Source organism: Grampus griseus, assembly GCF_964374135.1.
Source record: "Grampus griseus genome assembly, chromosome: X".
NCBI classification, from domain to species: Eukaryota; Metazoa; Chordata; class Mammalia; order Artiodactyla; family Delphinidae; genus Grampus; species Grampus griseus.
In genome coordinates this window covers 928038-939678 of record NC_138999.1, presented here as the reverse complement: position 1 = coordinate 939678, position 11641 = coordinate 928038, and the positions used below count along the sequence as shown (strand labels likewise).

The following is an 11641-nucleotide window of genomic DNA, read 5'->3' as shown; positions in this document are numbered from 1 at the left end:
AGATGATAGATGGATAGCTGGAGGGATCATAGATAAGTGATAGGTAAATAGACAGATAGATACGTAGATATATAGATACATAGGTACGCAGGTAGATGGATAGAGAGTCTCTCATGCAAGTCAGCGTTTCTCAGCCTCAGCACTACTGACATCGGGGCTGGATGACTCTCTGATGTGGGGCGTCCTGGGCATTGTGGGGTGTGAAGCAGCATCCCTGGTCTCCACCCGCCAGGTGCCAGGAGCTCCCCCTCTCTCAGCTGTGACAACCAGAAATGTCCTCAGACATTGCTGCGTGTCCCCTGGCGGGGATGACAATGTTGACTGGGTGAGAACCCCTGGGGTCCGTCCACTATCTCTGCCCCCCTCAGGACCCCTCATATATCGAGATGACCTGTCAACAAAGACTCTTGCTCCAACAAGTTTCAGTGTGTGAATGGGGACCACGGGACCATGTCTTACTGGCCATGCCAGTAAGTTGGCCCAAAGCTGAATTCTCCTTGAAGCCAGTGTGACTCTGCCTACAAACATACACCTGTACCCCTGTCCCCACCAGGGCTGGACGGGATGCTGTGTCTGGGTCCTGGGGGGTGTCCCCCAGCCCTGTGGGTCTCTGGAATAAGGGGTGCTGGGGGGAAGCTCACCCACTGTGGGCAGGAGACCTGACCAGGAGAGCCTGGAGTATTTCTTTAGTCCTCGGGCGCAGCTCCACGCTGGCTGGAGCTTCCATTCATCCTGGGCTTCAGCAAAGCTCATTTATATGCCCTCCCCCTGAGAGTGTTGGCCAAAAAAGGGGGAGAGGTCACATCAATATATGTTGATGTTGCTTGCCATGAAGTTTTTACATCTTTCGCTATTTCTATCCCTCCTCCCCGCTAGCGATGTCACCCCTGAGGCTGTCGGCTGTGTCTTCGTGTCTCTCTGTTTCCTACGATCTCATCCTTTCAGGCTCCATCTTTTCTTTGAGGTCCCTCCCTCTCTTCTATTTTGCAGGATCATTGTTTTGGCTTTCTGAAGTCTGTCGGCTCAATCCTTTCTCTTTTCCCTTGTGCATTTTTCTCTGGGGCTGCTGGGGGGCTTCAACAACACAGATTCAGCGTCTCTCCTTTCCGGAGACCTGAAGTCCGAAGTCAAGGCGTCTGCAGGGTTGGCTCCTCCTGGAAGCTGTCGGGGAGACTCTATTCCACGCCTCTCTCCCAACTTCTGATGCTTCCTGGCCACCCTTGGCATTTTTTGGATTACAGAAACATCACCTCCGTCTCTGCATCCATTCCCACCTGGCTGTCTCCCTCCTTTGTGTGTTTGTGTCCAAATGTCCCCTTTAAGGACACCGGTCATAGTGGACTCAGGTCCCACCCTGCTCCAGTGAGATCTCAGCTAAATCTAACTAATTACATCTGCAAAGACCCTCCTTGGAACTAAAGTCACATGCTGACCTACAGGGAGTTAGGACTTCAACCTATGAACTTGGGGGGAGACGGAGTTCACCCGCAACAACCACAGAGTTTCCTATGTCTTCTGTGAGTTGCCCATGGTCGACCAGAAAACCCAATGCAGCTTCCTCTGCCGGGCAGCTCCAGAAGCATCAGCCAGGTCCTGGGGTCGCTGGCAAGAAGGGGGTCTTCCACACGAGGCTGGTGGTGAGGGCGCACAGCCTCCTGGCGTCCCGACCCTTGAGGGAACGGCCAGACTTCCTGGGCGTGATGGTTAGATTCCCAGACCAGCCTTGTGTTCCCTCCACCTCTGCAGCATGGGTGCCCGGGGTGGGCGGAGGGGGTCTTCTCTCCAAAAACCAAGGCCTCAGCCTTGGTGCTGGAGGGGATGTGGCTAAAACTGGAACCCTCACCCTGGGATGCACTGAGGTCAAAGAGCTCTTAGACATAATCTCCTTGATGCCTGAAGTTGGCTGAGTGGGGGTCTGCAAAAAACATCTCCACGTCCTGGCCTCCAGAGCCTATGAGTGTGATTTGTTTGGAAACAGGGTCTTTGCAGATGTGATGAAATGAAGGATCTGCAATGAGGTTCTCCTGGAACTGGGGTGGCCCTGCATCCCACGACAGGGTCCTTCCACAAGTGTGTCAGGCAGTCGGTGACCCTGAGCTATTCTTTAAAAGCCTACTGATTAGTACTGGTTATTGGCACCTATGTAAGGATTCTGGAAGGACAAGTGCATCAGATGTCATGATCAAATTCCTGGAGAAACTCCCCTGTTATGAGCTGAGCTGTTTATCGGGCTCTTGCCCAGTGGGAGGGTGTGGTGAATTGAATGGTGTCCCCCAAGATTCACGACCACCCAGAACCTCGGGAAGGGGTATTATTTGGAAACAGGGTCTTTGCAGATGTGATGAAGTGAAGGGTCTGAGATGAGGTCCTCCTGGAGGAGGGTGGCCCTACATCCAATGACAGGGTCCTTCTAAGAGACAGAAGGTGAGAGACACAGACACAGAGCAGAAGCCCCATGAAGACAGAGGCAGAGACGGGAGGGATGCGGCCACAAGCCCAGGGATGCCTGGAGCCCCCAGAAGCTGGAAGAGGCGGGAAGGAGCCTCCCCTGGAGCCTCTGGAGGGAGCGCGGCCCTGGGGCACCTTGAGCTCAGACGTCTGGTGTCCAGGATGGGGGAGGACGGATGCCTGTTATTGCAAAGCCCCCAGCTTGCGGGCATTCGTTAGGACAACCCAGGACACCCCCAGTTACTGACCTAGTTAATATTTATGGGCACACCCCAGTTTATGACATGCTTCACCATCCCTGGGTCACTTGGTACCCTGGCAACCCTCAGAGGATGAGTCTCTATCCCCGATGTGACACAGGAGGACACTTGAGTGTTTGGGTGGGGAGACCCCACGCCACTCGTTTTCCCAGCACTTCCCACATCGCTCAGCTGTTAGTGCAGCGTGGCTCCGTCATCCTGAGTCTGTTGAACAAAATCTGTGGGGCGGGAGCTGTCCCGGGTACGAGAGGAACCAGTGGTCCCTGCAGCGATCAACCGGGCAGGGCTGCTCAGCCCATGTGCATCTCAGGAGTGAATATTCTACGTACCACGAGGCGCCATCCACTTGGAGGCTCCGACATTACCAGCTCTCCGAAGCCGTGGCCCTTGAACGCTTCGGGGCTGAGGCTCCCGTAGCAGAGCACCACAACCCCAAGAAACCCAGAAGGAAACCTAGTCCACGCTGCACAGGGCCGGGTCGCGGCTTCCCAGGGTCCAGACCCTCCAGTCCCCGCCACTGTGAGTTTAGCCCCCGCACTCGGGAAACACTGGCTGTGATGGTTGAAAGGATATGGGGGGGCGGTCCCCAAACGGCACTCATCCCTTTGACTCAGGGGTGCTTTTCACCTCCCCACCTGAGTAAGACCCACCTCAACAGAGATGGAAGGACCACTGTACTCAGCATCTCCAAACTTCACGTCGGGAGTGGTCCCAGGTGACCGATAAGCAGTTTGGTTCACAACAAACAAAAAGTGGAAACCCAAGTGTCCATGGATGGATGGATGGACGGGTGGATGGATGGATACACAGCACGGGGCCCATGCACACAGTAGAATAGGACTCAGCCGTGAAAAGGAGTGAAGCCCTGACACAGGCTGCCACATGGATGGACCTTGAACACACGATGCTCAGTGAGAGAAGCAGACACAGAAAGACACACAGTGTGTGATTCCGTTGATAGGAAACGTCCAGAACAGGCAAATCCACAGACACAGAAGGCAGATTAAGGGCTGGGGGAGGGAGATAGGGAGAGACTCTTAATGGAGATGGGGTCTCCTTTCGGGATAATAAACACTTTCTAGAAACAGATAGAGGCGATGGTCCCAAAACCATGTGAATGTGCTCCGTGCCACCAAACGGTCCACTTTAAACGTGGTCACTCGTGCGACACGTGAATTTGAACTTAATTTGTAAACCTGTATCCATGTGCGCTGGGGCAGGGGAGTGTGGGGTGATGGCCGTGGTGTGCAAGGTTTCTTTTCGAGACAATGAAAATGCTCTGGGATCACGTGATGGGGGTGGGTGCACATCTGCAAATCTATGAAAAACTGCTGCAGTGTGCATTTTTTAAAAATTTTTATTTTATTTACTTATTTTTGGCTGTGTTGGGTCTTCCTTGCTGCGCACAGGCTTTCTCTAGTTGCGGCGAGCAGGGGCTACTCTTTGTTGCAGTGCGCGGGCTTCTCATTGCGGTGGCTTCTCTTGTTGCGGAGCACGGGCTCTAGGCGCGCGGGCTCAGTAGTTGTGGCTCGCGGGCTCTAGAGCGCAGGCTCGGTAGTTGTGGCGCACGGGCTTAGTTGCCCTGCAGCATGTGGGATCTTCCCGGACCGCGGCTCGAACCCATGTTCCCTGCGTTGGCAGGCGGGTTCTTAACCACTGCGCCACCAGGGAAGCCCTGAAGTGCCCATTGTAAATGGGGGAACTTGATGATCTATAACTTACAGCTCAATAAGACTATTAAGAAAAAAGAGACCAAGACGGGGGGCGAGGGGCCTGCAGGGGGATGCACGGGAGCCCTGGACACCTGAGACGCAGCTGAGTCTGTGTCTCAGAACAGCCTGCGGTTTCCTGCAGAGAACAAGCCAGAACTTCCCACCCGCCGCCTCCAGGCCGCCTGCTTCGGGCAGCCCTGTGTCCGGTGCCTTTTGCAAGAGCCACCTCTGCTCGCCCAGCGCCTGGGGAGCATCTGGCGGCCACCAGTGGCTGTTCGTTGCTCGTTTCACAAAATTTCCATCCTGTCACCGCCCAGACCTCCTCCAGGTCCAAACCACAAACGCCGTGGGTTTCAGAGAAGCCGGCATCTGTTAGAGGTGATTTCTTTGTTAATCAGCCGTGATCTCTGCAGCCGGCGGCAGGCTGGGCTTCCGGAGCCCCAAGGGGGCTGCCTGCCCTCCCCTGAGATGGTACAGGTGAAAGCACGGGGGGGCCCACGGCGGGGGGAAGGCAGCAGCTACAGGGCTGCAGAGGGTGGCCGGAGCCTCCTGACATCCACATGGGTTTTCTGCAACCCATGCAGGGCAGCCGCGTGTTATGCAAATTCACACTCTTTTGAAGCTCCCACCTGGAGGTTAGGACAGATCAAAACCCCTGGGGGGTGGGGGTGGCATTCATAACTGTTTGAGCAGAAATGGAAAAAGGCCTCCCAAATGCCGCCCCGCCCTCGGAATTCCACTCGAGGGGGATGGGTTCTCTGTCTGAAGCTCTGTCCCTCGTCGATCTTCTCAGACCACCCCCCCCATCCCCCGGGGACACACAGCAGCCTCCCAGGTCACCACCCCCGCCCCCCCCGCCCCCCCCCCGGTCTTCTGTAAATTATCGGCATCTCTCCCTTCCATGGGTCCCGCTGCAGCACCCACGGGGATCCCAAGAAGTACGGCTCCCTTTTCCTCCTGAAGCCGAGGATGGATGGAGGTGGGTGGCTGTGAGGAGGGGCCCGTACCCACCCCCCGCAATGACCATAGGATGGCACCTGGCCGCGAGCCAGCAGAGCAGAGCGCTTCCCACTCAAAGCGAAACCCCGGCCATTTTTAAGTGGGTTTGCGGAAGCTCGCTGTGCACACACGCACCACAGGTGGCACGGCTCCTGCAGAGGAAGAAAGACCAGGGCAGGAAGGCTTGAAAGGGGAGTTGCAATCAGATCAGAGTCGAAGGCTGGGTCCTGGCCTCGCCGGTGGCTCAAGGACCACGTTTCCCGCTAACAGACATCCAGGGATGGACGCCCCTGTGACCATGTCGGGACAAGTCAAACTGCAGTGCGGATGGGAGCCGTGGGTGTTTTAGGGTCCTGTGCCCGGCTGAGCCCCACGCCCTGATTTCAGGAGCCCCGGCATCGTACACACTCGCGGTCAAATGCAGAAGGGACAGCCTCGGCCAACGGCAAAATAGCAACGTGGTCATCCCCGGCGGGATCTCGAGAAGAGAAGTAAGAGGTACGGTGAGAAACACAGACCTCGAAACCCCAAGCCGATGGCAGAGTTTCCTCTCGTGGGGTGTACGCTGGGCTCCAGGGAAAGACCCCCAGGCTGGCTAAGACCCGGCCAACTTTTACACGACGTGCTGTTTGCACAAGCTTGCAGCTCCGGTTTCCGAGTCCCAAACCCTCGGGGGCAAAGGGCTTCTCCAGGTGACCCCAGCCAGAAGGAAACTCTGGATTCAAGTGGAGCGAGTCAAAACCCAGGTGAACCCATCAGGGAGACCTAAGAGCCAGATGCGGGGTCCTGTGAGGTGCGGTGCAGGGAATACACACCTGTGGCCACCACCGTGTCACCACCACAGCTCGCATGCAGCCACGGGCTGAGGCCATCAGTATAATGTCTGTCTGGGTCAGTTCGGGCAGCTATCACAGAATATTGCAGACGGGGCAGCTTAAACAACAGACATTTACTTCTCCTAGTCCCGGAGGCCGGATGTCTGGGATCAAGGTGCCAACGGGGTCACGTTGTGGTGAGGACCTCTTCCTGGCTTGCAGACGGCCCCTTACAGGAACATGGCATCCTGGGCAGATCCTCAGCACAACAGCACACCTAACGGTCCCTTACAGCATCCTTAAGCCACGTCCTTGACCCCCACCAGCTGTCCCCACCCCGTGGACTCCAGGTCAGGTGGCCCAACTTGAGTGCCATCTTTGAAAGTGAGAAAACGCACACACCACGCTTCTCTTTCTTCCTTTTGTGTTTGTTTGTGTGTTTTGTTGGGGTGTTTTTGTTGCTGTTTTTCCTACTTTTAAGTGTTAAAGCTCTTTTGTCCGGCATTCGAAGAAAGAGAACTCCGGTGTCCTCCAGGTCGATAGGGCAGCAAAGCCGTCACCCAGACTTTGAAAACCAGCAGAAGTGAACAGTGCGCCGCCTTTGGTTTGCATTTACATAAGAAATTAGAAAGAAAGTGAAACGGGGACCCGCTGTGCCCAGAAGGCGGGGTGTAGGCAGCCCCAGGGATCCCTTGTCCCCGCCGGGCCCAGGCCCGGGCCCTCCCTCTCTGCGGGTCTGAGGGGCCGGCAGTCAGGAGTTGGGTGTGCGGACAGCTGGGTGGACTTCTCTGTCACGGGGCGGGGGGCAGATCAGCGGGAAAAACAGAAGTTCAGGAGTGCGAGGCTCAGGTGCCAGCAGCTCAGAGCCCACTGGCTCCGGAGGGCATCCAGGGCATCTGCCCACACCTCAGTTATGCCCATATTTGCAGGAAGGACCCGGCGTGTTGGGACCTGGCATCGGCATGGCTGCCCGGCCGGGCTCTGGGGCTCTGGCTCCAGACTCTGCTCCGTGAGCTCTGAAGGGCAGGCTTGGTGCTCCCCAGCGGCTCCAGGCAAAGAACAGGGGCTTTCACGCCATGAACGTGGGCAGGAGACCCAGCCACTTGTTCCCAGCTGGTTTTGGATTTAACGTTTCTGAGAAAGCGCGGCGTGAGGACCTGGTGGGAGGTGCCGCCGTGGGCAGGGACCTCCCACCTCTGTTATCCCGAGCGCTCTATGGAAGGGTCTGGAAATGCAAACCCACTGTCTCTTAACAGGAGGGTCAACATAAAAGTAACGAGCATCTCGTCATGGTCCCCCAGCCCCAGGAGGGCCCTCAGGACCATTGGCTCTGTATCATCAGGGCTCTCCGGAGGAACAGAAACCAAAGGATGGAGAGCTATAGAAGTATGTATCTATACACGTGTATATTCAATTGCATGTATGTGTACACATGTACTACTGCACAGATGTGTATGTATATCTATACATAGACATCCTATGACGTGCATATACACACACACATGTATAACCTATGGCATATATACCCTACTGCAGTTATATACATATTTATGTCTACATATATACACATAAATTGTATACACATACTTGTGCAATTGAATACACATGCACATGCGTGCAATTGTATATACATGTGTATATATATACACACACATGCATGGATATGCCATAGGATATATCTCTGTGTGTGTATACACACACACACACACACACACACACACACACACACACACACACATATATTGGGTTGGCCAAAAAGTTTGTTTCGGTTTTCCCATAAGACCGTACAGAAAAACCCGAACGGACTTTTTGGCCAACCCACTATATGCAGGCAGTAGGGTGTGTACGTGTATATACACGTGTGTATACATGCAATATGATATATATGCAACCAGATACGTGTGTATATACACACACACGTATATACACACCCATACATACAACTATATGCAAGAGGATATATATACACATAAGTGTACACGTGTATACACACACACAAGCCTATATTTGCACATATACATACCTACAAATGTAGAATACAATATATACAGAAAGATATTTATCTCAAGGAATTGGCTCACACTGATTGTGGGGCTGGTGAGTCTGAAATCCGCAGGGCAGGGGGCGGGGCTAGAGACCCAGGCACCAGCTGACCCTGCTGTCTGGACTCAGAATTCCTTCTTCTCCGGGAAACCTCAGCGTCTGCTCCTAAGACCGTGACCTGATGGGCAGTTTCCCCCACTCCTGTGACACATATTCTGATCGCATCCTCCTTTGCCCACAAAGAGCCCGTCCTATGCTTGGGAAAAGCCCTGGGAGCTCACGGGGGGGGGGGGGTCAAGACAAGAACAAAGATGCCACACACCCGCCCGACAGCCGTTCCGTCTTCCCCATGGTTTGCAGGGAATGGGCTGCCAGCCGCACGAGGTACCTGGGCCTCTCCATGGGCTCCTGTATTGCTGTGCACTTCCCAGGAGGCAAGGAGGCCGCTGGGGTTCCAAAACCACGTCCGGCGGGGATGGCGGGGACGTGGCACCTGGAAGCAGGTGCTTGCAAGACAGACACCGCTCCCTTCAACCGTGGTCCCCGGATCCCTCGGCTGGGAGCAGCCCGGGGGAGGCTCCTCTGTGGGATCATTGGGGAGGAGCAGAGGATGCTCTGTGTGGTCTGGCGGGGGGAACCCCCAGGACCCCCCATCAGGGCTGGAGCCGGGCAGGGGATCCACTCCCCTTTGCAGTTCGGGAACGTGTCACCAGCACACCTCCAAGCCCCTTTTCTATCTTCATGTCCTGCTGGTGCTACCGGTGATGTCACAATAAGAGGATTATTGTGACATCACCGGGGAGGGAGGGAGGGAGGGAAGACGTGGGGATGATGTCTCAGGGGCCCCAACATCCACCACCACCCCCGCCCCAAAGGAGCAGCCACAACGGGTGTTCTGGGATTGGGGTCCCGAACTTGGAAGGGAGTGGGGCTGCGGTGTTGGGGTGATGAGCGGTTATGGGCCAAAGGCAGGAGGCCAGGCACAGGGTGACAGTTACTATCCTGCTGGGACCACGATGCCAGCAGCACAGCACACCTGTGTGGTCGGGGAGGGCAGCCTGCGATACCCAGCACAGCCCTGGGGTGGGGGGACCCTGACTTCACTGTGTGCCAGTGAAGAAATCGGGGCTCAGAGCATCCGAGGGAAGCTACTTTGCAGGTTGGAAACAGAGTCATTCCCTTGGTAACTTTGTAACCTTGTACCTCGGCCTCACCGCCCTGCATCCTCATGGCCCCAGCATTGAAGCCTCCGCACCGTGCCTCACAGCACGCTCCCCATGCTTCCAAGTCACAGGAAGGAAGCAAGTTGCCAGGGGAGGGGCAGGAGTGCAGTGACCCAGGTGCAGCTGGGCTGTGGGCAGTTACAGGAAGAGTCCTGTGTCCTCTGGCCCCAGCAGACTTGAGCCCACACCTGCTGCCTGCAGGGACAGGACACAGGGTCTCCACGTCCTGGTGTGGGGTCTCTTTCCCCCCCACCACCCGGTGCAGGATGGAGGGGCAGGTTTGTGACCCCCATGCTGGGTCAGGAGCCTGGCAGCTGGTGGTGGGTGTTTTCATATGGTTCCTTGTAGCTTTTGTGGGTGATGCAGCCCTTGAGGATTTAGCATCTATTGGGTCTGGGATACAGGTGGAGGGTGGGAAGAGGGACCAGAAGGGAGGGAGGGCCAGCAGAGGAGGAACCGGGAGCTCCCCGCCCCTCGGGCGCCGGGGACCCTCCCATCTCTCCGTCCCTGTGCGGGCAGACCCCGTTGTCCGCCCCTCTCACCCCTGGCGCCCCTTTTCTCTTCCAGATCGGCCCCCCGACCCCCGGCTCCAGGATGGACATGAACGTGACGCGTCCGGACAACGCCACCCTCCTGATGCTGCGCGACCCGGCCATCGCGGTGGTCCTGCCGGTGGTGTACTCACTGGTGGCCCTGATAAGTATCCCTGGCAACTTGTTCTCCCTGTGGGTGCTGTGCCGCCACATCGGACCCAAGACACCCTCGGTCATTTTCATGATCAACCTGAGCGTCACGGACCTGATGCTGGCCTGCGTGCTGCCCTTCCAGATCTACTACCACTGCAACGGCAACCACTGGGTGTTCGGCGAGCTGCTGTGCAACGTGGTGACCGTGGCCTTCTACGCGAACATGTACTCCTCCATCCTCACCATGACCTGCATCAGCGTGGACCGCTTCCTGGGCGTCGTGTACCCGCTGGCCTCCGCCCGCTGGCGCTGCCGCCGCTACGCCGTGGCTGCCTGCGCCGGCACGTGGCTTCTCCTGCTGGCCGCCCTGTCGCCGCTGGCCCGCACGGACCTCACCTACGCCGTGGAGGTGCTGGGCATCGTCACGTGCTTCGACGTGCTCAAGTCCAGCATGCTGCCCAGCGTGGCCATGTGGGCGGTGTTCCTCCTCACCCTGTTCGTCGTGCTCTTCCTCGTTCCCTTCGTGGTCACCGTGGCCTGCTACACGGCCACCATCCTCACGCTGCTGCGCTCGGCCGACCGCCACGGGGAGGCCCGGAGGTCCCGCGCCGTGTGCCTGGCGGCCGTGGTGCTTCTGGCCTTCGTCACCTGCTTCGCGCCCAACAACTTCGTGCTGCTGGTGCACGTGGTCAGTCGGCTCTTCTTCGGCCGCAGCTACTACCACGTGTACAAGCTCACGCTCTGCCTCAGCTGCCTCAACAACTGCCTGGACCCCTTCGTCTACTACTTCGCGTCCCGCGAGTTCCAGCTCCACATGCGGCACTACTTGGGCTACAGGCCCCTGCCCACCGGCAGCCCCGAGGGGCACCTCGAGAGCCTCGCCTCCGGACGCACGCTGTCCGTGCGCTCCGTGGAGGGTCTGGACGCCGCCGGCCGGCCCAGCGTCAAGCGGCAGGAGAGCGTCTTCTGAGCCGGGTGCCCCTCGGGGGTGGGGGCGGGGCAGCCGGGAGAGGGCGGCGCGGTCCTTCCCCCGCCCTGCGACAATCCACCCGCGGTCCCTCCGGGCACTGGGATTTGGCCGCGTGCCCGTGGACAGGCCACCTCGGGCCCCGTGCTCTGGGGGCCCATGGGTCCCTGCGACATCACCTGGTTCCCCCGACATCACCTGGTTCCCCCCACCCCCCGGAGCCAAGCAAACACGGGGGCTCCCCGACAGGGATCAGGTTCTCCTTAAATATTCCCAAGCCACAGCCCCCAGACCGGAAGGTCGTCCGTCCCGGAGGTGTGGACCAAGGGTCTCTGGGCGGATGACAAGTTTCTGAGTGTTCGCAGCTACAGCTGCACCTCCCTGACCCGCCTCGGGGTTCAGCTTGCCTCAGGGGGCCCCTCCGGCCCGTTCTCTGGCTCCGCCTCCGAGCTGAGAACCCCGGGCCACGGCAAGTCGTCCTGGGGGTC

At 57.5% G+C, this 11641-nt stretch overlaps 1 protein-coding gene across 1 annotated transcript; it reads left to right on the top strand.

The window, feature by feature from the left end:
* Positions 1–10094: 10094 nt before the first annotated feature.
* Positions 10095–11285, top strand: P2RY8 (P2Y receptor family member 8; the record flags this gene model as incomplete). Its single annotated transcript, XM_082681277.1, has 1 exon — positions 10095–11285. The coding sequence occupies one exon, from the start codon at positions 10095–10097 to the stop codon at positions 11154–11156; it is 1062 nt and encodes a 353-aa protein (XP_082537403.1). The 3' UTR covers positions 11157–11285.
* Positions 11286–11641: the final 356 nt, after the last annotated feature.